The sequence below is a fragment of the Sorex fumeus genome, unplaced genomic scaffold, assembly GCF_029834395.1.
Source record: "Sorex fumeus unplaced genomic scaffold, SorFum_2.1 ptg000063l, whole genome shotgun sequence".
Taxonomy (NCBI): domain Eukaryota; kingdom Metazoa; phylum Chordata; class Mammalia; order Eulipotyphla; family Soricidae; genus Sorex; species Sorex fumeus.
The window spans coordinates 60,741,240-60,767,625 of NW_026606120.1; the positions used below are offsets into that span (position 1 = coordinate 60,741,240).

The 26,386-nt window shown below is 43.2% G+C and overlaps 2 protein-coding genes and 1 non-coding gene across 6 annotated transcripts in view; 2 read left to right on the top strand and 1 right to left on the bottom strand.

Annotated features, from left to right (window-relative positions):
• The window catches only part of PRR11 (proline rich 11), a 42,281-nt gene extending 40,601 nt beyond the window's left edge, over nt 1-1,680 (bottom strand). The window contains exon 1 of the mRNA XM_056127540.1: nt 1,594-1,680. Coding sequence (XP_055983515.1) covers nt 1,594-1,672 — 79 coding nt within the window. The 5' untranslated portion in view covers nt 1,673-1,680. The remainder of the gene's footprint in view (nt 1-1,593) is intronic.
• A 38-nt stretch (nt 1,681-1,718) lies between these two features.
• TRIM37 (tripartite motif containing 37) overlaps nt 1,719-26,386 on the top strand; it is a 102,060-nt gene continuing 77,392 nt past the window's right edge. For 2 of the 4 annotated variants that reach the window (XM_056127536.1, XM_056127535.1), the window contains exons 1-9: nt 1,722-1,997; nt 4,217-4,318; nt 8,771-8,811; nt 9,550-9,666; nt 12,995-13,082; nt 16,237-16,359; nt 18,735-18,858; nt 24,082-24,149; nt 25,306-25,430. In XM_056127536.1, coding sequence (XP_055983511.1) covers nt 1,977-1,997; nt 4,217-4,318; nt 8,771-8,811; nt 9,550-9,666; nt 12,995-13,082; nt 16,237-16,359; nt 18,735-18,858; nt 24,082-24,149; nt 25,306-25,430 — 809 coding nt within the window. In that variant the 5' untranslated portion in view covers nt 1,722-1,976. Of the gene's footprint in view, nt 1,998-4,216; nt 4,319-8,770; nt 8,812-9,549; nt 9,667-12,994; nt 13,083-16,236; nt 16,360-18,734; nt 18,859-24,081; nt 24,150-25,305; nt 25,431-26,386 lie in introns of all 4 variants that reach the window. The other 2 variants (XM_056127538.1, XM_056127537.1) reach the window with 2 other exon arrangements.
• Nucleotides 11,904-12,039, top strand: LOC130036312 (small nucleolar RNA SNORA72). Its single transcript, XR_008794356.1, has one exon. It is a non-coding gene; the product is annotated as a small nucleolar RNA SNORA72 (small nucleolar RNA).

A 26,386-nucleotide genomic window follows, 5' to 3' on the forward strand; every position in this document is an offset into this window, starting at 1 on the left:
CCATATGGTACCCTAAGCTTCCCAAGGATTGATCCCTGAGTGCTAAACCAGGAATAATCCCTGTGCACCTGGGTTTGGCTGTGAAGTCTTTCTCCAATGGCCCTAAGTTGGTCTTTGGAACCACATAGTTAACCCTGTGGTACACTGGCTTGAATCCCCTGGATCCTAGTCTGGGCTGCACAATGTTCTTTCCTTTATGGGACTCTCACATTTGTGGAATAAAACTGTTACTTTAAAAAAAATTCTCACCTTGGGCCAGAGCAATAGTACAGTGGGTAGGGCGTTTGCCTAGCACGTGGCCAACCCAGGTTCGATCCCCGGCATCCCATATGGTTCCCCAAGCACCGGCAGCAGTTAATTCCTGAGTACAAAGCTAGGAATAACCCTGCGCATCGCTGGGTGGGATCCAAAAAGCAAAAAAAATTAAAAAATTAAAAAAATTCTTACCTTGTGACCCTGAGAAAAACTAACATACCTCAGGCTGTTTGGAAGCACAATGAAGGTAAATTAATGGGTTTGGAACTTAGTAATTCTTCCATACAAAAAATATAAAAATGAGGTATTGAAATGAACTAAGACAAATGCATTGGATGCATAGTATGCAGATGACAGAACTGTATTTTTATTTAGAGTACTGGAGAGACAACACAGAAGGTAAGGCACTTACACATGGCTGATCCATTTCAATCCCTGGTACTCTATATGTTCCCTCTGAGCCCCACCAGCAGTGATCCCTGAGGACAGAGCCAGTTGGTCCTGTGCATCAGTGAGTGACCTAAAAGCAAAAGAGTTGTGATGTGGAGAGTGTAGTACAAGGATTAAGGCACTTTCCCAGCATGCAGGACTCCTGTTTGATCTCAGGCATCACATACAGTCCACTGAGCACCATAAAGCGTGTGGGTCAAGATCCAAAACCAAACAAGATGTTATGATCAGTGGAGTAGTATGCTCATAAGAGATCATGCAGTTTTCTGGGACGTGAATGGAACTGGAGTGCACCCATTAAAAAAGACAAGTACCATTATCTCATTCACCTGTGGTATGTATGGAGAACCAAAACAAGGCAATTGACAGGATCCAGTGATCCTGGATCACAAAACTGAATAAATACCAGGTAGGGAGGTGGGGGGAATGAATGAGGAAGGTTAGAAATAACAGGTGGACACTGGCCAAGGTTCTCGGGCACGCTGGCGTTGGTGGTGAAGACAGGCTGCGGTGTACATCAAAACCATAAACGTGAACACTATTTGAAGCATGTGACCTCCCCCATAATTATAATTAAGGCATGCACACAGAGAACACGGATTTCCTGCGTCCCACGCTGGAAAGGGGCGTGGCTGGGGCGTGCGCTTTCCACAAGCGCTCCCCAAGCGCCAGTATTTGGCGCGCGCAGGCTGCAGAGCAGAGGGCCTCCGCCCCTCTCCCGCGCGAGGGAGGCCCGGGTTGCGGGCCTGCAAGCCGGCGGGGACTAACGCCCAAGTCTCGTGCGCCCTCCCGCACCGCGCGAACTGGGCGCCCGCCCCTCCGCTCGGCTCCCCGGGGGCCCGGCCGCGCCGTGCGCATGCGCGCCGCGCCTCCCGCGCCCCTGGTTACCGTTGGTGTTTGCGAATTCCCCGCTGCACCTTCTTCGCCGAAACCCGCGCCGCGCGGCCGGCCTCCCGCCCCGTGCCATAGGCGCGCGCCCGCGTCACGTGGGCCGAGGCTTCCTCGCGGGTGGAGGCGTGCGGCCACCGCTCGGCCGCCCACTGCGCCGCGAGGCGGGCGCGCGGAGTGAAAATGGCGAAGTGGGGCTAGCCGGCGCCGACCCTGACGCGATGGGGCGCGCAGGTGGGCCGGGAGGCGGCGGAGCCCCCTGACGAGGGCGGCGGGCGGTCTGCGCTACGCGGCGGTTGGACCTGGCGACCTCGCGCCGGCGGCTGAGAAGTCGGACCACGGGCTCGGGGGCTCGCCGAGGGCCCCCCCGAGAGCCGGAGGCGATGGATGAACTGAGCGTGGAGGTGAGGGCTGCCGGGCCGACACCCCCCGGCCGACTGGCAGCCGCGGGGGCGGGGGCGGGCGGGCTGCGGGGCGGCCGGCCGCGGGTCCCGGGCGTTCTCCGGCTGGCAGCGTGGCTGGCACCCGCACCCACCCACTGGGTTTTTTTTTTTTTTTTTTGCAAAGTACCGCCTGTGTAGGGCAAAACTGCAGATTCATCTGATGGACGTGCTTTTGTGAGTCGCCGCCGGTTATTTATTTATTTATTTATTTATTTTTGCGAGTTCGAAATCTCTTCCTGAATGGGAGTAATCATTCCTTTTTTTAGTGGGACCTGCAGACCCCTCTGCCCTTCCTAGGTTGAAGGGAGGATATTTTATTATTACTACTTTGGGGGCCACCACCGGTAGTACTCAGGGTTTGATCCTGGCTGGACGCTCAGGGATCATCCCTGGCAGTGTTGGGGGGCGGGGGACCATATGTGGTACAGGGGCTCGAACCCGCGGTGCAAGGCAGGAGCATTATTATTATCATTAGCATTATCCCGGTGTATTATCGCTCCACCCGGGAGCGTATATACTTAACTATTCTGTTCAATAAAACGAGCTATTTTTTATTTATCTAGATCTAAAACTGTGGTTTCAAGTGATTGGGATACTTATGTAAAGTCTTGGAACATTAAAAAAGAAAGGTTGCTTATTGTACAATAATGGCAAATTTTTAATCTTCCAAATGCAGTCACTGGTGTTAATGTTATCTCCCAGAGTCTGCATCTTCCAGCTTTTTCAGCAACAAACATCTGAGTAATTTTCTCCTTGATTTCTCATATGAGAGGTGTTACTTTTACTTGGTTTTAGGAGAGTTTCATTTTCTTGCAACCTGGTGGTGGTACTGCAAAAAATTTAAGAACAATTTGATTTTATGTTTTCTTGACACTTATTTCCTTATTGATCTGTCTGCGGTTTTGCAAAGGCAAATACTGTCCTTTTTGTTTACATATTTTTCCCAAGGCTTTTATAATATTACCACCAAAATTATCCTTCAGGGAAGAGTCTAAGGCTCAAATTAGGGGTTGATTTAAGCATCAAGAAATTTGGGTTTCTGGACTCTTTGGGTTTCCTTATGAAAGTACAAAGTATTAGGATACACTTTTTTTTTTCTTTTTGGGTCAAACCCGGCAGTGATCAGGGGTTACTCCTGGCTCTGCACTCAGGAATTACTCCTGGCAGTGCTTGGGGGACCATATGGGATGCTGGGAATTGAACCCGAGTCAGCTGCGTGTGAGGCAAACCTCCTACCTGCTGTGCTATTGCTCCAGCCCCAAGGATACACATCTTTTAAAAAAAGATTTATTTTCATTTTTTATTTATGTAATTTTGGGTGAGACCACACACAACTCTGCTGAGGTCTTACTCCTGCTTTGTACTCAGGGGTTACTCCTGGCATGGTTCAGAGGACAAGATGGGGTACCAGGTGATTCAACCAGGTTGACTTTGGGCATGGCAAATGCTCTTACCCCCTGTAAATATCATTGAAATCTCTAAGGATTACTTTTTTGTTTTGTTTTTGGGTCACCCACCGGGTGATATTTAGGAATTAGTCTTGGGTCTGCACTCAGGAATTACTCCTGGTGGTGCTCAAGGGATTGTATGGGATATCCAGGATAGAACCTGGCTGGACTCCATGCAAGGCAAGTTTTCTTAACCCTTGAACTATCTCTCTAGCCCCTAACAATTTCTTTTTATTTGTGAAAGTATTGTAAATCATTTCCTGCTTTGTAGAAATCGTAGGGGGGAAAAACATAGGTCATATAGTTCGTCCTGTCATACAGTCTGCCCTTTATCTTTCTGTTGTACATCACAAGCATATTTTAGGTATTATACGTTTAAAAACTTTCTGTGAATTTATAATCTGATTAACTGTGATAATTTAGTTAAGCATTTGTACATTGGGACTGTGCCCACATTTTTGCCATTATAAAGACTCATGAAAATGATTGTGCGTAAGTCTGCACTTTTTATTCTTTCCTTATAATGGAAGCATTGTTAAGCTTAGGTAAAAGGAAGAACTTATTTTAGGAGATGTTCTGGGGTGCCCTGGACCTTGGCTAACCAAGTCCTGTTATGGAATATAGTTAAAACAGATGTTACGAGTTTAAAATAAATGCAGTTGTCAAGTTAATTATTTTAATCATGTTTTTTACTGTCGATACAATGGCCTTTGTGTCTTTTATCATTTTCAGAGTATTGCTGAGGTTTTCCGATGTTTCATTTGTATGGAGAAATTGCGGGATGCACGGCTGTGTCCGCATTGCTCCAAGCTTTGTTGTTTCAGCTGTATCAGGGTAAGTGGTAATTCTATATATATCTAGAATATATTGTAGAAAACAACCATTTATATTTTTCTTATGTACATGTAGTGGCTTGGAGCATTAAAAAAAAAGTCTTTTAAATTAATTCTTCTTACTTTGTTTTTGGGCCACAGAGCGGTGGCTGCTCTTGCTGGTAAGGAGGGTAACTCCTGCCATGGTTGTGATTGAACGTGCACCTGCGGTTCCTGAACTCAGGGATCACAAAGCTCTGGCATGGAAAGCATGTACACTAACCCTTTGAGCTTTCTTTCCCACCTAGTGAAAGTGTTTTGGTAGTAAGACCATTGGTGGTGAATAAACATAAAATGTTAACTGCCATAAATATCTGTTAACCAGTGTCCAGTGAAAGTTTAGTGTGTTTGCCGCCTTAAAACACTGCATATTTAACAACTGCTTGTAGATAAAAAAAACATAGTATGAGACTAGTACCTAAAGACAGTAGAAATGAGAGCGAGGAGGACTCGTCCATGGTAGGAAGTTTGCCACAAGTAGTGGTTTGGGGAGGAAGGAAGGGCAGTAAGGACAGAGAAAGATCATTATGATAGATAGTTGGAAATGATCACTCTGTACAAGAACTCAGTACTGAAAGGTGGTAAAGTGATATATATGATATAACCTTTCAGTACCTTTATTGCAAACCACAAGAGAGAAAGAAAGGTGTCATAGAGGCAGGCTGGGAGGTGGTGGGAAGGCCACCTAGGGGGGACATTGGTAGTGGGAAATGTACACTGGTGATAGGATGGGTGTTGAAACATTCTGTGATTGAAACTTAATCTTGAACAACTTTGTAACTCTGTTTCTCATGGTGATTAAGTAAAAAAAGGGGGGTAAAAACACAACTGCTTCTAAAGTGAAGGGCTTTTGTGTATATATTGAAGAATGAATAGTGTCATAAAGATGCCCTAACATAATGCTGTGATGCAGGATGAGAGTTTAGACTTGATGAGGGCAAGGGATGTGGCTCAAGGGTAGGACACATGTTAAGGCTGTACCAGTCATTAAAAAATTTAAAAAAAAAAGGCTCTATCAGGGTTGGATCTCCAATATCACAAGCCCCCAGCAATTCTGGATATGGCCTCCACAGCAGTGTCAAAAATTAAACTTACTTGATGGATAATGTGCTGGAGTGATAGCACAGTGGGTAGGGCATCTGCCTTGCATGCAGCCAACATGGCTGACCCGAGTTCGATTCCTCCGCCCCTCTCGGAGAGCCCGGCAAGCTACCGAGAGTATCTCGCCCGCACGGCAGAGCCTGGCAAGCTCCCCGCGACGTATTCGATATGCCAAACACAGTAACAAGTCTCACAATGGAGACGTTACTGGGTCCACTTGAGCAATTCAATGAACAACGGGGGGACAGTGACAGTGACAGTGATGGATAATGGGGAGAAAAACAATGAGTTGCAAGCCAAGGCATAAAATCATATAGAGATTTTAAAGAGCTGGAGCAATAGTACAACAGGTAAGGAACTTGTCTTGCAACAAGTTCCAAAACCCAGGTTTGATTTTTGGCATCCCATATGGCCCTCCTAACACTATCAGGAGTGATTTCTGAGTGCTGAGGCAGGAGTAAGCCCTGAGTATCTCTGGGTATGGCCCCCAAACAATAAAACAGAAAAAGATTTTAAAGATCTAAAACAGAAGAATTTGTTTTTGTTATGGGGGAGGTGGGGCACTTCTCAGCCTACAATTAATTAAACTCAGCCCTGCCCATTTTAATCTTAGTAGATTGCTTCCTTTATAGAAAAATACTAGAGCTGTTTAATAACTTCTCACCTTAAAACTTTCTCTGTTAAGACCTTTTTCAAGAATATTATCTATAACATTTAGGTAATTTTCTTCACATCTAGCATGTGATGTAGCTGAATTTGATTTCAGAAAGTCTGGCTTAAGAGCCTTTGTTCTTTGCCACTTATACCTTGAATAGAAGACCTAGGTTATATACCATGCTAATTCTTACACTTATAAACCAAGGAATCTAGTTTTTCTTAGTGTTATTACTTATAGAATGTGGATAGCAAGATCTCTCTCACTGGGAGTTTGTGGCAATAAATGATGTATACTTAAAAGTGAGAAACCAGAAGGTATTATCAATTTATAAGTACAGTTTTCTTTTAAGATAGCAACTAATATGTGTCACTATGGCTAATAGGTAGAGAAATTAAGTTATTTATCTCCATTATTGTGGTTTTTTAAATTGGGTTTTTGTTTGTTATTTGGGGGCTACACTTGCACAAATGTGTCTTCAAGGCTTGCTGCTGACTTTGCACTAAGGGATCACTCTGGTGGAGTTTAGGGAACCATAATTGGGTGCCGGGGATTGACCTTCCATTGACTGTGTGAAAGGCATGCTCCCTCACCCATTGAACTGTATCTTAAGCCCCAATTGTGGCTAAATTGTTGCTTCTGGATCTAGACTGCAGTTTTGGGGAGGACAGGAGGGAGTCTCCAGAGCAGTGTTCAGGATGAGGTGAGAGAGCCCCTGAGATTCTTGGCACGGGCCAGCAGTGGAGGATGTACTGCTGCTTTGGGTCATCCCAGACATGCATGGGGGAGGAGGAAGCCTCCTGGACTACATCACCAGGCTTGGGGACCTCCAGGGCTGCACCCAGTGATGCTTGAGGGACCACATGGTGCCATTTCAGGTACACCCAAGGCCTGGCTCTGTGTGGTCTCCCCTGCCCTGGACACCAGTCCCCCCCCTTTGATTTAGAGCCACAGATGGCAGTGCTCAGGGGCAATTCTGCCTCAGTGCTAAGGAGTGATTGCTGACAGTGCTTGGGACTGATGCTGCAAATAACAGCTCTCAGTTAAGGCCCATTTTGATCCCTGGCACCATGTTTTTTCTTTCAAACACTGCTTAGAATGACACCAAAGCATGGAGAGAGAGGAATAGCACCTATTACTGCTGGGTGTGGCCCCAGCCACTTTCCCTCTCTATCCTCCCCAAAAGAATAAAGCGAGAATAACTGAACTTTTAACATGTGGAAAGCAGGGGTTAGAACAACAGCACAGTGGGTAGGGCGTTTGCCTTCTATGGGCCCACCTGGGTTTGATTTCCAGCATCCCATATTGCCCCCTGAGCACCACCAGGAGTAATTCCCAAATGCAGAGCCAGGAGTAACCCCTGTGCATCGCTGGGTATGACCCAAAAAGCAACAACAACAACAAAAGTGGAAAGGGTTTTTTTTTGTTTTGTTCTTGTCGTGGTGGGGAGGGGAGACTTCGATTCTCGATGGTGCTCAGGGTTTATTCCTGACAGGGTTTGGGGGACCATATTAGGTGCTGGGCATTGAACTGGAGTTGACCATGTTCAAGGCAAATTCTGTACCCTCTGTACTATCTCTATGACCCTATGAAAAGGTTTTAATACTTGAGGTATAATTCATAACACATATAAATATATATACCTCAAATTAGTTTGCTTTTATAAAAGGGAATTCAGTACTTTCTTAGACTTAATTTAGGGTTTTTTTGTGGGATGACTCAGAAGTTCTCAAGAGACTTGAGGCCTAGGAACACTGGTCCAAAGGACTGGCAGTTCAGTCCTGAGGATGCAGTGTTAGCTCAGGCCCTTCGAGGGGTTACCTGGGCAGTTGTGGTGGTGCAGGGGCCTCCAGAACTGTGACCTGGAATGCTCAGTGAACCATGTAGTGCTGGACTTAACATGCCTCAACATTTGTATTCTCTTTGGCCTCATTAATGATTATATGTATATATATTATATATATGTAGGTTATTTCATCACAACTGGCTCTAGAGCTAGGGCTTACTCCTGGCTCTACTCAGGGATCACTCTTGATCAAGCTCCGGACCTTATGAGGTGCTGAGATTGAACCTAACTCTGCTGTCTGCAGGGCAAGTGCCTTACTTGCTATAATATCCACTTTTCCACCCCTTTACCCCATTTACAATTTTATGATAGATCAGTTAGAAGTAAATTACTAGTATCATTTATTTATTTTGGATTTTGGGCCACACCCAGTGATGTTCAGGCCTTACTCCTGGCTCTCCACTCAGGAATTACTCCTGGTGGTGCTTGGAGGACCTTATGGGATGCTGGGGATCAAACCCCAGCCTACCTGCTGAACTATTCCTTTGGTCCCTACTGTCATTTTTGAGAATGGAGTGGGAGAACATTGTTAATATTTTCATGTTTTTGAAAGATTTTATACCTCTTTCCTGTGAGACTTATATAGTTGTAGGATCATTTAGAGCTCTTTAACTATTTTGGGCTAAGTTCTGTCCCTTTGAAAGTTTGTCCCGGATAATAAGTGAAAGAAAGTAGATTGCTTCTATTTCTACAAGTCTCTTTATAATTAATACAGACACCAGAGAGTTAAACTCATTAAATTTCGCACATAACTTGTACATGTACAAATTAATGTTATTTGTGCAATCACAATATATGTTTTTGCTTCTTAGCGCTGGTTGACGGAGCAAAGAGCTCAATGTCCTCATTGCCGGTAAGTGTTTTGCTGTGATACTTAATGTGTTTAGAAAAAGAGTAAGGTGGGGTCGGATGGTGACCTAGTTCATAAAGTTCTTCCTGTGACCTTCTGTATTCTCTTCCTTATCCATTCATTTTTTAAAAAATAAGCAATCTATCATGATAAAAAAATGTGAACAGTATCACTTCTGACATTGTTCATATGTGGTGCCAGGGACCGAACTTGGATTGGTCATGTGCAAGACGATCACCCTAAGTACTATACTGTCTCTCCTACCCCTCGTCTCTTATATCTTTAATAATAATGTGTGAATATGATTGCTCTATTTTGAGTAACCAATTTTTTTATTTTAAAATTTATTTACTTTTTTTGTTTTGGGGCCATACCCAGTGGATGCTCAGGGGTTATTCCTGTCTCTGCACTCAGGAATTTCCCCTGGCAGTCCTCAGGGGACCATATGGGATGCTGGGGATTGTACTGAGTTTGGCTGCATGTAAGGCAAGTGCCCTACCCACTGTACTCTCTCTTCAATCTATTTGTTTTTTTCTTAACTGATAATTTCTTATTTTTCCCCATCAGTATTTAAAGTACAGTCTGATTTATATATGCTGTGGAAGGATTCCCCCCATCTAATTAATACATCTTTTAGCTGACCAACATCCATTAGTTGAGCAACATTTGGAGTGAATTCATTTTAGAAAATAATTTCAAGTTTCTGAATTAGAGTATGTGTGTGTGTGTTTTTCTCTCCAGAGCTCCGCTCCAGCTACGAGAACTAGTAAATTGTCGTTGGGCAGAAGAAGTAACACAGCAACTTGACACTCTTCAACTTTGCAGTCTTACCAAACATGAAGAAAATGAAAAGGACAAGTATGTCCTTAGTTTCTTTGTTTCTTAAATTTTTAAAATGTTGCTATGTATTTTCTTGTCCCTGTTGAAGGTTTCCCTTTAGTCTTGTAGATGAACACGTAAGCATTTCCCCTTTCCTGTGGTCTGGGTATAGCTATTCGGTAAGACACTTCTCTCATTTGTTTTGTGCCACACCTGGCTGGACTGGAGGATTGCTCCCTGTGGTGCTGGGCGGGGAGGACCTTGTATTAGGAATTGAACCTGGGCTTCCCAGCTGCAAAGCATGCTTTACTGCTCAGCCACAACCAGTCGTGTTCAGGGTTTACCCTTGCTCTCTTCTTTGGATCACTCCTGCTGGGCTGGGGAGGACTATCTGGGGTATGAGGGATTGAACCTGGCTTGAGTACTTAACATATTCACTCTTTTGGTAAAACATCATTTGAGTCATACATGGAATCAAAGAAATGGTGGTGGTTTTTTCATGTAACTTTAATGACTGTTGTAATATATATGTATATTTTATTTTTACCCCTTGCAGTTCTCAGGGGACCATATGGGATGCCGGGGATCAAATCCAGATTGGCTGCCGGCCAAGTGAGCACCTTACCCATTGTACTGTCTCTCTGGCCCAATGCTCTTATTTTATTTTATTATTTATTTATTTTTGTGACTTTTTGGGTTACACCGGCGATGCTCAGGGGTTACTCCTGGCTCTGCACTCAGGAATTACTCCTGGCAGTGCTCAGAGGACCATATGGGATGCTGGGATTCGAACCTGGGTCAGCTGTGTGCAAGGCAAATGCTCTACCTGCTGTGCTATCGCTCCAGCTCCATTGCTCTTATTTTAATAATAAAAAATTTTCACTAGTTGAACCTATGCAGGACGGCGAGTACTTCACCCACTGTACTCTCTCTCTAGCTTTGGAAAGACACTTACAAAACTTGATTACTTTCTTTTCTTAGAATCTCTTAGAAGTAGTAGAACTGGGCCAGAGATATAGTACTGCAGGTAGAATACTTAAGCAGCCTTCCACACGACCAACCTGGGTTTGATCCCTGGTACTGCATACAGTTTTTTGAGCAGTTCACATTGCTGGCTGTGGCCTAGAAAATAAAACAAAAGGAAAATGTGAAGCTGCCACATTGTACTAAGCTATTATTTTTCTTCTTGATACCTTTTGTCCCTTCCATTGAGATTGCTAAAAGTTCAAGTAGTCCAGTTATTTAGAATTGTTTTAGTGAATTTTCTGTATTATTTAAATTTAGTGATTTTTTTAATTGTGAATAGTGAACTTCCTGACAATAGTTAATATGCTATTTCTTTAAACTTTCTTATTTTATATAGAGATTACTTACAAATCAGTACTAGGAACTATATTTAGGTTTAAAAATTTTTATTGGTTCAGCAATAAGTGGGAATTTTTTTTTTCTCCAGTTTTTGGACCACACCTAGCAATTTTTTTTTTTTTTGCTTTTTTTTTTGAGGGGGGTCATACCTGGCAATGCACAGGTATTACTCCTAGTGGTGCTCGGGGTACCATATGGAATGCTGGGAATCGAACCCGGGTCGGCTGTGTGCAAGGCAAACGCCCCACCCACTATACTATCGCTCCAGCCCCCTATACCTAGCAATATTTAGGGGTGACTCTTGGCCCTGTTTTGGGAGACTATATGGTGCGGGGGATCAAACATCCACCCGCTGCATACTGAACTTACATGGAGCCTGCTGAGCTGTCTCTCCAGCCCCAGGGAGAAGCTTTATTTAATTTAATTAATTTATTTATTTATTTGCTTTTTGGGTCACACCTGGCGATGCACAGGGGTTACTCCTGGCTCTGCACTCAGAAGTCCCTCCTGGCGGTGCTCAGGGGACCATATGGGCTGCTGGGAATCGAACCCGGGTCAGCCGCGTGCAAGGCAGATGCCCTACCCGCTGTGCTATCTCTTCCTCAGGGAGAAGCTTTAAAAAAATTTTTTTTTAATGCAGCAGCATTGCGTCTTTGTAGGGGAGAGATCCTGGAACTGATTGAAGAACGGGGGTAAAGGCCCTACTTGCAAATGTGATACTGAATTTGGTTCCAGATGAGACTGTACTGAGTGCAGTCTCAGCAGACAGGCTATTTGAGCATAATAGTCCCACTCTCTGTAATCTCTGGTGCAGTTGTATAATTTCTTGCCGTACTACAGCCAGGTTTTGGGAACACCACAAGAAGAGGGTTTGACTCCAGTGAGCTACAGAACTTAAAAAAAGAGATCTACTGTTGGTATTCTCACTGTTCTGATTTTGTAATAATTAGGGCAGGCTAAACATTTGCTAAATTAAGACTAGGCATGTGTCCCCAGACCTAGTTCTTTATCTACCTAGGTCTGATCTTAATAATGATGATGATAAACTTTTTAGAAAGCTTTTATTATGGCCGGAGCAAAAGTACAGTGAGCAGGGCATTTTCCTTGTATGTGGCTGACCTGGGTTTGACCCCTGGCATCTTCTATGGTCCTCTGAGCTCTCCAGGAGTGATCCTTGAACACAGAGCCAGGAGTAAACTCTGAAGACTGTTAAGTGTGGCCCCAAAACCTAAAAAGAAAAACAGATATACTAGCAAATATTTATTAACGTGACCTCATGATTATTAGCCCACCATAACAAGAATGTGCATGAGCACTACCACTAAACGTGGGTATCACTACATTAATAGAGGGAAGAGTAGAGGACGGAAAAATAAACTGAAGGGCCAGAGCGATAGTACAGCGGGTAGGGCGTTTGCCTTGCATGCAGCCTACCCGGGTTAAATCCCTGACATCCCCAAGCAATTCCAGGAGTAATTCCTGAGTGCAGAGCCAGGAGTAATCCCTAAGCATTGCAGGGTGTGACCCAAAAAGCAAAAAAAAGAACAAATGTTGGTCCGAGAAATTAGCTAAAGAGTTGTGCTCAGGCTTTGATGCAGAAGACTTGGGTTTGATCCCAGACTCCATATATAATCTGATTTGCCTAAAATGCTGTAGGACAGAATTTATAATCTGGTGTGGTATAGGAATGATTTTATGTTTGCAGTTATATAGAAATTGTCTGCATCTTCTATGTAATTGCAAACTATAAATGGATGAAAACAGTACTTAAAAAAGTTCTGTCATGTCTAATTCTTTAATTCACAAATACCATAGAATACATCGTGGGAGATTTTCTTGTGTGTAGTTCATCCCATAAATAAATATTTTAGTTTATAATTTTTATTTTTTTACCTGAGATGTAATCATTTAAAATTGACTGGCCTGTTTGCTCAAAGTTAAGAATTTGTTGAGAAAAATGATTTTTAATCAGTAACTTTTCTTTTCCTCTCATAATTTTTAGATGTGAAAATCACCATGAAAAACTTAGTGTATTTTGCTGGACTTGTAAGAAGTGTATCTGCCATCAGTGTGCACTATGGGGAGGAATGGTGAGCAGAACAAATTTAACATTCTTAGCAACTGGAATGCACCAGAATAGTTGATAGATTTGCAGAGAAAATAATAATTTTACTGTTTATATGATGCAAATTTTGTGTATCAGCTTAATAACAAAAGAGACTGCTTGTTCTAATATTCCAGTAGAACTTTTTCCCTTTTGTGGGAGATTTTGGTATGTGAAGTTCATCCCATCAATATATATTTTAATTTATGATTTTATTTATTTTTTGCTGTTTCAGCCATTGAACCCATAGCCTCACACATGCAAGGCAGGTGCTTTACCACTGAAGCACATGCTTGGCCCCTAATCCATAATTTTGATTGGAAACCTTTAAGACATTAATTTGCAAATATTTTGTAAGATTAAGGTCTTGTGTTTGATAAAGATCAGTTGATCTGATGTGTTCTGCTAATTTCAGTTTCTTCAAAGTGAAGCAATAATTTTAGACACTTGTGAAATAAGATGAAGATGGATATATAGCTTTTAGAATTTATAAAAGTATTTTTTTTTCCTTTTCCTAGTCTGTTTCTGTTTTTGAGTTTTATTTTGTGGTGCTGGGGCTGAAATCAGGGCCTCCTAAATGCAGGATAAATGCCCTGTCACTGAACTACATCCCTGGCCCCCTTCTCAATTTCTATTTGAAAGTAGATGTTTGCTCTTTTATTTTTAGGCAACACCTGGTGGTGCTTGGAGGCTGCTTCCAGGTGGTGCTCGGGAGGAGGACCGTGTGGTGCTGGGTGTTGAAACCAAGCCTCCAGCACGAAGAGCATTCACTCAGCCTATTAAGCTTTGTCTCTGGTCTTCAGAAGTAGATTTTTGGGGGGCTGGAGGGATAATACAGCAGGTAGAGTGCTTATCTTGCACAAGGCCAACCTGGGTTTGATCCTCGATATCTCTTGAGCCCTGTCAGTAGTAACTCCTGAGAGCAGAGCCATGAGTAACCTTTGATCACTTCTGGGTGTGGCCCAAACCTCCCTGCAAAAAAAGAAAAAAGAAACTTTCTCCTTATGACAATTTTTTTTTTTTTTTTTGGTGAGAAGAGGGTCCACACTTGGTGGGGCAATGAGGGGTCATGTGGTATAGGAACCAAATTCAGGCTTTCTGCGTGCAGTTTGCCCTGATTCATCTCTCACCTCCAAATCAAATCTTTTGTCTCAGATTATGACTGGGAGCTTTGATTAAACAAGACAATTGTAAGGCTTTTCTACTCCTTTTCCCCACTCTTTCATATTAAAAATTGAATTTAGGGTCTCACGTGTAGGAGGCATATGCTTTGCTATGGCTGAGCCACATCACTGGCCTCTAAGAATTTAACCTAATCTAGGAAGTTTTATTCCTAGGCAGTGCCCAGGGGCCACTACTGGTGTTACTTGGTTAGTCAATTAGGACAGATAAATTCTTGAACCAGAATTGCATATTACCTGGGCTTGTGGTGCTCGGGCTCTTCATGACATCATTTGATACTAGGGTATGAACATGGGTTTTGGTGTATGTCTGACTCATCAGAAAGTTGGAGGTTCTTTTGTTGAGGGGAAGAACTTTGGCCACACCCAGCTATTGCTCAGGGCTTATTCCTGGTTCTGCACCCAGTGGTCATTCCTGGTAAGCTTGGGTGACTATAAGAGGTGCCAGCCATTGAACCTGATCGACTGTGTGCATGTACCCTACATGCTATACTATCTGTCTGGCCCTGGCCCTGAATGTTTTTTGTAATAGAAATCTAAGTTTAACACTTGGGTTATAAGTTACAGTACTAAAGTGGAGGAAATTAGTTTTAGGTTGTTAGCTCCAGTTTGTTTTTTTTTGGGGGGGGGGTCACACCTGGCGATGCTCAGGGGTAACTCCTGACTCTGCACTCAGGAATTACTCCTGGTTGTGCTTGGGGGTACCATATGGGATGCTGGGAATTGGACTTGGGTTGGTCGCGTGCAAGGCAAATGCCCTACCTGCTGTGCTATCGCTCCCGCCCGCAATTTTTTGTTTTTATTTTTTTGAATTTGCAAGACTCTTTTTTTGGGCCCTTCTGTGTCTCTTTTGGTTGAGGGCATATGTGACTGCTCAGGGCTTTCTCCTGGCTCTGCTCAGGTATCATTCCATTGGGAACATACATAGTGCCAAGGACCCTAGGACCAAACCCAGGCTGACCATGATCAAGTCTTACCTGCTGTGCTGTCCTCTTGCCCGATGATTACTCTTTGTGGCACGGAAAAATGATCTCTATGCTTTTGCGAATATTGTGCCCTGGGCTTTTCCCTTAGCTACCTTTCAATCTTCCAGTTGTGCATGTTGTATTGTTTTGCTGATAAGCAAGATAGAAATCTTATAACTTGTCTTTATTTACCCGCATCCGTCTGCAAATTTATAGAATCTTGAAATCTTCAGATATAGAGATTCATGTTTCTCTCTTGTAAATGAGATTGTGTCAGTGAGGATTGTGTGTTTGTGATACGTAGTTGATTTTTGGTTTAGTGGGGAACTTGGCATGATGTTACCTATTCCACCATTTTACTGCAGTTTCAGACTTTGTGTTGTTGTGGCACATATTAGAAATAAGTTCACAGTGCTGATAAGAATGGGTATCTTTGGGACCTAATTCTGTAGGGCTAAAATAAGCTCCAAAGGATGAGTTAGCATGAAGAGGTAGAGAGTTGGGGATAGAGACTGCATTCGGGGTAAGTGGTGAAGATTTGATACTGAATAAGAAGTTTTTCTGCTTAGATTGTGTATAGAGAAATTTGGCAGCATGGAAGAAAGCTAGTACTGACTAAGAAGAGTGGCAAGTAAGATGTAGGCAGGTATTTTGGCCATTGCTTAAGATTTTGATTCTAATTAATGTTTTTAGTTTTCAATTCACTTTTAACAAGTCTCCCCCAAAGAGCCTTGCAAATTCAGCTACAGTAGCACTGTAAAAAAAAATTATCAGTTACATTTAATTGATAAATATAAACAACTGTCACTATATTTAAAATCTTGGAGAAGTTTCTACTTGGGCCAAGTGATTTTAAACATGGTTTGAACTGCTTTAACAAAAATAAGGGAGATCCCCAAATCAAATTTATTTGAAAGTATATGACAGTTTATTAGTGTCAGTACAGTATTAGCAAGTGAAAATGTTCTAAAACTTCTCTTAATACTTCAAATAGCATGGCGGACATACCTTTAAACCTTTGGCAGAAATTTATGAGCAACATGTTACTAAAGTGAATGAAGAGGTAGCTAAGCTTCGTCGCCGTCTTATGGAACTGATCAGCTTAGTTCAAGAAGTGGTAAGACTGCTACTTTTATTCATTTTTATTCACTCATTCTATAGTCTGTATTCTGTAATATATAACATTTTAATTATAATGTTTTGAATAGTATAAATCAACAGGGTGTTAAATCAAGATTTGAAAATTTGATAAACTATATTTTCCAATAGCTGAAGAATTTGTATCTGAATCCTTGAGCTATAAAGAAATATTTGCATACAAGAATTGCCTCTAATTAGAATTAAATTTCATAAGGTATACCCCCTACCCCCACTTTTTTTTTTTTTTTGCCACACTCCCATGGTGCTCAGGGTCTCTGTGCTCAGGGATTATTTCTGCCTTCCTGTGGGGGTAGGAAGGACCATATGGGCTGCCAGGGATTGAACCTGAGTCCACGTACAAGGCCCCTACCAGCTGTACTCTCTCTCTCGTGCGCTCTCTCTCTCTCTCTCTCTCTCTCTCTCTCTTTCTGACCCTATAAAACCCATTTATTACATAGTATATAACATTGATTTTTCACAGTTTTCTAGAAGTCATTAATTCATGCTTGGGATGCCTACCTTTTGGCTAAGATTCTACTAAAAATGAATGAACTGTCTATTTATTTTGAGGGATCACATCCAGTGATTGCTGAGGGCTAACTCCTGGCTCTGCACTCAGGATTCTCTCCTGGTGATACTTGGAGGACCATATGGGGTGCTGGGAATTAAACCTGGGTCAGCTGCATGCAAGACAAACATCGTACCCACTTACTCTCACTCCAACTCCCACTATTTCTCTTTTGGTGGAAAGGGCAGGTTGAAATATTCTTGGGTAACTTTTCTATTTAAAGCAACATTAGCTCATAATTTCTGTATGGCAATGCTTATTTTTATAAAAAATAGTATAGGATTGTTTTCATTTTTGGATGTCTGTCTATATGAAATTTATATGTACTCTGTAGTCTCAAAAAAGTTCACTTTGTTGGGGGGTTAGGGGGCTGGAGCGATAGTATAGCAGGTCAGGCACTTGCCTTACACACCGCTGACCCAGGTTCTATCCCTGGCATCCTGAGCACTTTCAGAAGTAATTCATAAGTGCATAGCCAGAAGTAACACCCTTGAACGGCCAGGTGTGGCTCCCCCCCCAAAAAAAAGTCACTTTTTTTTCTGCTTTTAGTTTTGGATATAAAACAAACTTTGTAAATTATTTAAAAAGTTACAATGTTTTATTTTGTTCAACTGGAGAGATAGTACAATGGGTTAGGCATTTGCCTTGTAAGTTACCCATTGAGGTTTGATCTCCAGTACTGTATATGGTTCCCCAAGCCCCAGAAGGAATGATCCTTGAGCACAAAGCCGGGAAGAAGTCCTGAGCATGGCTGGGTGTAGCTCAAAATTAATAACAAACAGTAAGGTCAGATTTACCTTTGTTTTAAGGTTCCGGAGATGTGAAGTGACTTGACTTACACTTTTTTTGGGGGGTTCACACCCCGCGATGCACAGGGGTTGCTCCCGGCTCATGCACTCAGGAATTACTCCTGGTGGTGCTCAGGGGACCATATGCAATGCTGGGAATCGAACCCGGGTCGGTTTCATGCAAGCAAACGCCCTATTGGATGTACTATCGCTCCAGCCCCATGACTTACACTTTTATTTATTTATTTATTTATTTTTGGGTCACACCTGGCAATGCACAGGTGTTATTCCTGGCTCTGCACTCAGGATTTACTCCTGGCCGTGCTCATGGAATCATATGGGCTGCTGGGAACTGAACCTGGGTTGGCCGTGTGCAAGGCAAATGCCCTCCCCGCTGTGCTTTTGCTCCAGCCCAACTTACACTTTTAATTAGTGATTTCTTATAAAATATTTAATGTATCTTCTATATATGTTACAGAAAAGTTTGTGCTACAGCTTTCTGTTAAACTATTAGATATTTATTATGCTTGATTTGTTTTATTTGTAATTACATGTTACACCCAGTGGTGTTCAGGGCTTAGGCTCAGAGATTACTCCTGGCAATGCTCAAGGGACCATAAACAGTGCTCTGGATTGAAATCTGGTTGGTCTTATGAAATGCAAGTGCCTTCACCCATGCATTATCTCTCTGGCTCCTGGCTTCAGTTTTTAAAGTATTTATCAGTTAGGTCTAGAAAGATAGTACAGTGGCTAGGGCATGTGGACGACCTAGGTTAAATCCCCGGCAGATCATATGTTCCCCAGAGCCCCATCAGAAGTGATCCCTGAGCACAGAGCCAGAAGTGTAAGACCTGAGCACAGTTGGATGTTGCCCAAAAATCAAAAAAAGAATTTATCTGTTAGCGTCAGGATAGTTGTAGTAATTGAGTCAAGATTTAATTTGCTTGTATTATTAAAATTGTTCAATCAAAATTTATTTGGTCTTTGTTGTAACAGGAAAGAAATGTAGAAGCTGTAAGAAATGCAAAGGATGAGCGTGTTCGAGAAATTAGGAATGCGGTGGAGATGATGATTGCTAGATTGGATACGCAGCTGAAAAATAAGCTTATAACACTGATGGGTGAGTGTCTTGCTGCTGGGGTTCATTGGGCTTTGAGTTTCATTTTTGAAGAGTAATGATTGATATGGCCATAAATACTTGGAAAGAATCTTGAAATTTTAAGCAATTCCATTGTTATAATCTGGAAGATAGATGTCTGATTGTATTTAGAAGTGATAAAAGAGATTGCCAACAGACCTCTTTGTTAGGTAACTTTATTTTCCCTACTGAGAATTTCTACTTTTATTACTCTTCCTTGCACTTTGTATTTACTAAAGATGGAGAACTGATTTTTCTAATAAAGAGTTTTTCTAGATTTATCTCTCTTTATCTGTTGTTACTATTTTTTTTTTTTAATTCTGGGGATTGAACCCAGGGTTTTACACATGCAAGGCAAGTGTACTACTGCTGAGCTACACCCTGGCCACCTCCCCGCCCTCCCTTTTTATTTTTTAACTTTTGTTGTCACTTGTCATTTGTTGTTCATTGATTTGCTCAAGAGGGCGACAGTAACATCAATATTTGTCCCTGTTGCATGATAGTGTAGCCCAATGGCCTACTGGGGGGGCTCTTACAGGGTCAGGGGAATGAGACCTGTTATTGTTACTGTTTTTGGCAAATCGAATACGTTATGGTTAGCCTGCCAGGCTCCACTGTACTTAACTTTTATTGTTTTTTAAAATTGAATCACCGTGCAATAGACCATCACAAAGCTGTGCATGATTGGGTTTCAGCCATACAATATTCCAACACCTATCCCTCCACCAGTATGCATTTCCTACCACCAATGTCCCCAGTTTCCCTCCCACTAACTCACTCCCTCCCCCCGCCTCCCCTTTTCTTTTATGTGCATTATAGTTTGCAATACAGGTACTAAGAGGTCATCATGTTTGTTCAGGGCATTCAATATTTTATCAGGATGGTACAGCAGGAGCTGTGTTTTATTTAGCTGGGTGGCAGCTTTGGGGTGTGGATGTGAGTGCTGGGACTTCTGGAAGTACAGGGAGGTGGGGGAGGTAGCCCATCCTTATCCAGAGAAAGCCTGGAGATTTAAGTCACAAAACCTGTATACCTGAATTTTCAGCAGATTAATATCTCAGGTCTGTCCCAAGATGGTGAAGTCTGGCTGTGGCCATGACTGTGATTTTGTCGCCATTGTGGGAACAAGCAGCTGCTGGAGACTCTTGTTTGGGTAGGTGTGTAATCTCCAGATGACTAGGAAGCCCTGCGGTTCTCTCTCGCTGCCTCTGTTTGGTGGTCTTGGGCTGCTCTGCCACCCGGGACGGCCGATGCCATGGGCGGATGAAGGAGGAAATGAGGGCCAGGCTGGTTGGTGATCAGTTGCCGTTTCTTCCATTCTCCCCACACGCCTGTTCCAGTCTCAGTCTCATTAAGCTCCCCATTCTAATCTCATACTGCCCCTCATTCCTGTCTCCTCCTGTCTCTCCTCATCTTTCCGTGCTCCCACTCGCAGCCTCAGTCTCTCTCTAGTCTCTCACCAACTCCCCCACATTGGGGGTAGCCACCACACTCGCAGTCAGATAGCACAATCAACATATGAAAGGCCTTCTTCCGCTCTAGGGCAAAATACCACTTGGGGTGTTTCTCCTCAGTCCAATAACTTAATTAACATCTTAATTCTATTTCTTAATATTATTTTGTATGGACATAGTAAGAGATACATTAAGCTTGTAGGGTGGCTCTCCTGGGGACATCTCGCTACAGATCTCAGACTACAGTGCTCAGGCCGGATTAATCTTTCCTAACCCTGGCAGGGTCCTATCTAGTTGTTACATTTTGGATCATGACAGAATTTGTCCATGACCATGCTCTTAACTTATAGTTAAATATTATGACCCGTTGGCCTGGCCTATTTTGATGCCAGGGTAGCTCACAGCTTGCCCTGGGTCCATCCTGTCCCTTGTTGGGGCCCTGCTTTTGGGGTGCAAAGAAGTAAGGCCAACTGAGGCTTAAGTCAAGAGAATAGATGCCCAGGGGTAAATATCATTTGGAGTCAGTTAACTCCTGAGTTACAAAAGCATAGTATTAACTGTCTTCCTGTGTCTATGCAAAAAGGACATTGCTCAGAATTAACTATGTAAAGGACATACGGAGAAGAGAAGAGCAATATTTACAAGTTAACAGAGTCTGATTAGGAGATAAAGGTGATTGATGGGTTGGGAAAGCAGAGCACAAAGAAAGAGGTTACAAATAAACACAGAGGAATGGGAGCACTGTGGTGGGAGTAACCCAATAAACCTAAGCTTCTTGTGGCAAGGCAGAAAGGACAAACCAATGTTACTCTTCAGGTGGGCACCAAGGTATCTCGCCCCCTTTTGATCTGCCCTGATCTGTTCAGTTTTGTGCATGTCTGTGATTAACTGCGGTCTTTGGTCTCTTGAGATTTCTTTATGAGTCTCTGAAGCAAGGCTGTAGAAGAGCTTACAAGAGCGCTGGAGGGGCTAGAGCAATAGTACAGCGGGTAGGGCATTTGCCTTGCAAGCAGCTGACCTGGGTTCAATCCCTAGCATCCCATATAGTCCCCCAAGCACCGCCAGGAATATTTTAATTCCTGCGCGTAGAACCAGGAGTAACTAACCCCAGAGCTTTGCTGGGTGTGGCCCAAAAAGAAAAAAAAGGTGCTGGAGTTTGTGAGGGTGACTGTCAGTGCTACTAGAAGTATAGTGAGTTGGGAGGAGGTAGTCCGTCTCAACTCCAGGAAAGCCTGGAGGGGCTGGAGCAATAATAGCACAGCGGGTAGGCAGTTTGCCTTGCATGCGGTCGACCCGGGTTTGATTCCCAGCATCCCATTTGGTCCCCTGAGCACCGCCAGGAGTAATTCCTGAGTGCAGAGCCGGGAGTAACCCCTGTACATCGCTGACCACCCCCCCCCGCCCCGCCAAAAAGAGCCTGGAGATTTTAGTCACAAAATACCCCAATTTCCAGCAGTTTATTGTCTTGGTGTGGTCTGTCCTGAGACAGTAGAGTCCATTCCAGGGGCATGATGGTTATTTTGGACTGTGGGAGCAAGCGCTGCCAGGGCTCTGTTTGGGCGGGTACTAGGTTGATACCCTCCTTTCCTTCCCCCCTCCCCAGTCTTCCCCTCCTGTCTACCCTGATCTTGATCTCTTTTGAGATTTATTTATGAGTTTCTGAAGCAAGGCTGATATATGAGCTTCTATTGCTGAGCTGGAGGTATTTTGTGGGGGTGGCTCCCACATACTTAATTTTTGGCAGTGTAATTTTTTGGGAAACTAGGTCCTGAGTTGTTGAAGTTTGACCAGAGGTACAGTGGCGATTTTAGGCTATCAGGAAGCCTGAGGCCACCATCAGGCTGCTGATGCATTTGCCCTGCTGGCCCAGGTTGACCTGCTGGTGATGCTGTGCCCCCTGGGCCATAGTGGTGATGGCAGCAACAGCCCGAGCAGGGACCAGGACTGAGGCCAGGGCTACTGCCGTTCATGAGTTGGGCACTCTGGGCAGGCTGCAGTCACCAGTCCAGCAGAGCCTGACCAGGGGGTACACTTCCCCATCCTGGGTCTCCAGACAATTGGTTCTCAGGGAGGTTTTTCTCCCAGATATGCTGCAGGTGATGCAGACTGGTCCAGGAAAGAAATGGCAGCAGGGTCGTCACAATGGTGGCTTATCACTGGGGATCCATGGTGGGAACTCGGGGCTCCCCCTCAAGCCCGGGTCCTGTGCTCCTCAGTGGTGTCGAGTTGAAGCCAAAGAATTCTATTCATGGGCTGGAGAAACACCACAGCGGGTAGGGCGTTTGTCTTGCACGCGGCTGACCCGGGTTCGATTCCCAGCATCCCATAGGTCCCCTGAGCACCACCAGGAGTAACTCCTGAGTGCAGAGCCAGGAGTAACCCCTGTGCATCTCCAGGTGTGACCCAGAAAGCAAAAAAAAAAAAAGCAAAAAAAAAAAAGTCCTATTCATACACGTTAAAACTCTGCTGACAGCCACAGCACTGAGAGCTGCTGTAGCTCTGCCTGCTGGTGACTGCACCACTGCTATCCTCAGAGTTTCACTTGGGCTGGTGTTCTGTGGCGGGCGAGTGGCCAGGTTTTTTTTTTTTTTTTTTTTTTATTTTCATAAGGTTGTAATTAATTGATTACATTCAGTATTTCAGCACTAATCCCACCACCATTACACCTTCCCCCACCATTATTTCAAATTTTCCCACCACCATTCAAGCCAGCCTGCCGGGGCAGATGCTAGATAATTTATTTTCTAGTGCTTATTATGAATATCACGAGAGATCGCGTGCAGCTGCTTGCTTTTGGAATTCTGAAAGTGTAAATGGTTGAGGTCCAGAGACATCTCTGTAGGGAGCTAATCCATTTTGATATTCATTTGGGAGTCTCTGGATCAAGGCTGTTGATGCTCTGAGATGGCACCTGGAGGCAGACGGTGGGCTTGATAGCGAGTGGGGAGACGGGAGGGGCCGCCTGTCTCTGCTGCCACCATGTGGCCTGGTATCTTAGTCCTTGAACCCACATACCTGGGTTTTGCTTCTGGAAGCTCGTTGGCCAGGTTTAATGGTGCTCTCCGGCAGACAGAATATCCAAGGGACACCGTCGTTCACTCAAGCAGAAATTTTATGACCTTACTGGCTATTCAGAGTGCTGAGAGCTGCATTCCCTCCCCTAGCTCTGGCATTTGCTGCTGTGCCGCCACCATCTTCTAATCTTTCTCTCCCTTTTTAATTTTTTTTTTGACTTTTGGGATCATACTTAGCAGTGCTCAGTGACTACATCTGGCGGTGCTCGGAGGACCATATCAGATGCCAGGGATTAAACCCAGGTCGGCTGTGTGTGAGGCAGATGCTCTCCCCACTGTACTATCACTTTCGGCCCCTTTTTATTTTTAAAAGAAAACTTTTTTTTTTTTTAAGTAAAATTGAAATCTGTTATACTAAGGGAAGAGTACTAATTAATTCTAAGGAGAATGTGAGTTTTTCTAGAGAGAGACAGAGACAGTGTACAGAGAAGAAAGGTCCAATAGAGAAAAGAAAATTTTTTTTTTTAAAAAACTAGCATAGATGGGGCTAGGGGATTATATGGTTCTGTGGATTTAAGTCTTCTTCATGCAAGGCATCTGCTCACCATATTGATACGTCCCTCTGTCACTCTTATTTTCATGGTGAATTTCTCCCCCTTCCCCTTTTTTGGTAGTAATTACAATGTTGTCATTGCTTTTTAAAAATGCATCCTCTCCTATTTAATATTTTAAAATAGGTCAGAAGACATCTCTAACACAAGAAACAGAACTCTTGGAATCGTTACTTCAGGAGGTAGAGCACCAGGTAATGAAATACTTAGATACAATTTTTATTGTTTTGCCCATATGTTTTATTTGAACTTTTTCCCCCCCCTTTGTTTTTTTTTTTTTTGGGGGGGGGCCACATTGGTGTTGCTCAGGGTTTACTCCTGACTCTGTGTTTCAAAGTGATCCATAGCAGTGCTCAGGCAAGTCAAGAACTTTAACCCCTGTACTATCTCTCCAGGCTCTGAAAGTTTGAACTGAGTTAATCTATATAAAATTAAAAGGTATTGGAGTTTCTGTATTATACTGGAGACTTTCATGCACTTTGAATCAGCTAGTTCTTCTCAAAGAATTAGATAAAATAGCACATTTTTTTAGAGTAGGATTTTACTATGGGTTCATGGGACTCTGGAGAGGATTAAAACTTCTGACATTGTGATTAATTTAAATTTTTAAATTTAATTTTGAGGAGCCTCTGGAGCTGTGTTCAAGGACCCTACAGTGCAAACACTGGCGATTCTTTTTTGTTTTGGGGTCGCAGTGCTAGTGCTCAGGGGTTACTACTGGCTTTGCACTCAGGATTTACTGCTGGGATGCTCAGGGAACCATTTGGGATGCTGGGGATTATACTTGGGTCGGCTGTGTGCAAGGCAACTCCTCTACCTGCTCTACTGTCGCTCTAGCCCCTATGAATGTATTAAGTCTTAGCAATTGACTATGACATAGTTTATATCGGACTTTTATTAGTGGTGGAAATTTTGCACTGCCAGGAGTAGTTCCTGAGTTGCAGAGCCAGGAATAATCCCTGAGTATCGCTGGATATGACCCCCCGCCCCAAAAAAAAGAAAGGAAAAAAAAGCCATTTAAAAACCTCCTATGTGAGGGTCAAAGAGATAGTACAGAAGGTAAGACACTTGTCTTGAATATAGCCAACCCCAATTTGATCCCAGCATTGCATATGGTCAGTCCCCTGAGCATTGCCAGGGGTCAGTCTTGATCCTCGAGCCAGGATAACCACTGAGTACTTCTGGGATTTTCCCCTTCCCCTCAAATAATAAAAAATTCTCAAAAAAAAAAATCCTATTTTCTTTTATCCCTTTCACTGTATAACTGGAATAATTTCTGTTTTCCTTTATTAAGGTTTATGACGTGTCAATAAGTAACAATTTTGTTCATAATTTTTTTCTTTGTTACAGTTGCGGTCTTGTAGTAAGAGTGAATTGATTTCTAAAAGCTCAGAGATCCTCATGATGTTTCAGCAAGTTCACCGAAAACCCATGGCATCATTTGTTACTACTCCTGTTCCACCAGACTTTACAAGGTATGGCAGACTTTCAGTTCAATTTTTCTTTAAAGTTTGCATGGAAATGCATCTATTTCTTTCTTTTTTTTTTTCTTTTTTTTTGCTTTTTTGGGTCACACCTGGCGATGCTCAGGGGTTGTTCCTGGCTCTGCACTGCACTTAGGAATTACTCCTGGCGGTGCTCGGGGGACCATATGGGATGCCGGAAATTGAACCCAGGTCAGCCATGTACAAGGCAAACGCCCTACCTGCTGTGCTATTGCTCCGGCCCACGGAAATGCATCTATTTCAAAGAAGTAATTCTTATCATCCTAAATTTGTGGGGGTTTTGGTGCTTGGGACTACTCACAGTTCTCTGCTCAGGTGTCACTCTTGGTATTGCTCAAGCAGTGCAGGGGATTGAGTGAGGGTTGACCATGGATAAGGTAGGTGCTTTTTTCCCCCTCTGTACTATCTCTGACCCTTTTTCATCTTATTTTGAATATTGTCTTTATGATGGTATCACCTGGTAAAATTAATTAATTTTGGGTATAGGGCCAAAACTGGTGCTCAGGGCTTATGCCTACCTCTGTGATCAGGAATCACAACTGCAGTGCTTATGGGACCTTATGCAGTGCCTACAATTAAGCCAGGTGACAGTGTGCAAACAAGTACCTTTAAACCCTGTACTATCTCTCTAGACACTTAAGGATTAATGATTGTCAGGCGATATGGTAGGAGTGACATGGGTAATTTGGATAGTAAATACCATTTCAGGGAAAATTACAGCTATTTGCTATAAAAAGGTGTGAACTACTTAACTGTGCAACTGTGCCATAAAGAATAATCCATTGTAAAATTTACTGTACACTGTTTTCACATGGCAAACTACTAATTTCTTTTAGGCACTGTTAGTGCCAGCATGTCTGGTCAGGACCACAGCCATTAGGTCCTTATCCTGTGTCCAGATTCATTTAACCCACACAGCAAAGAAT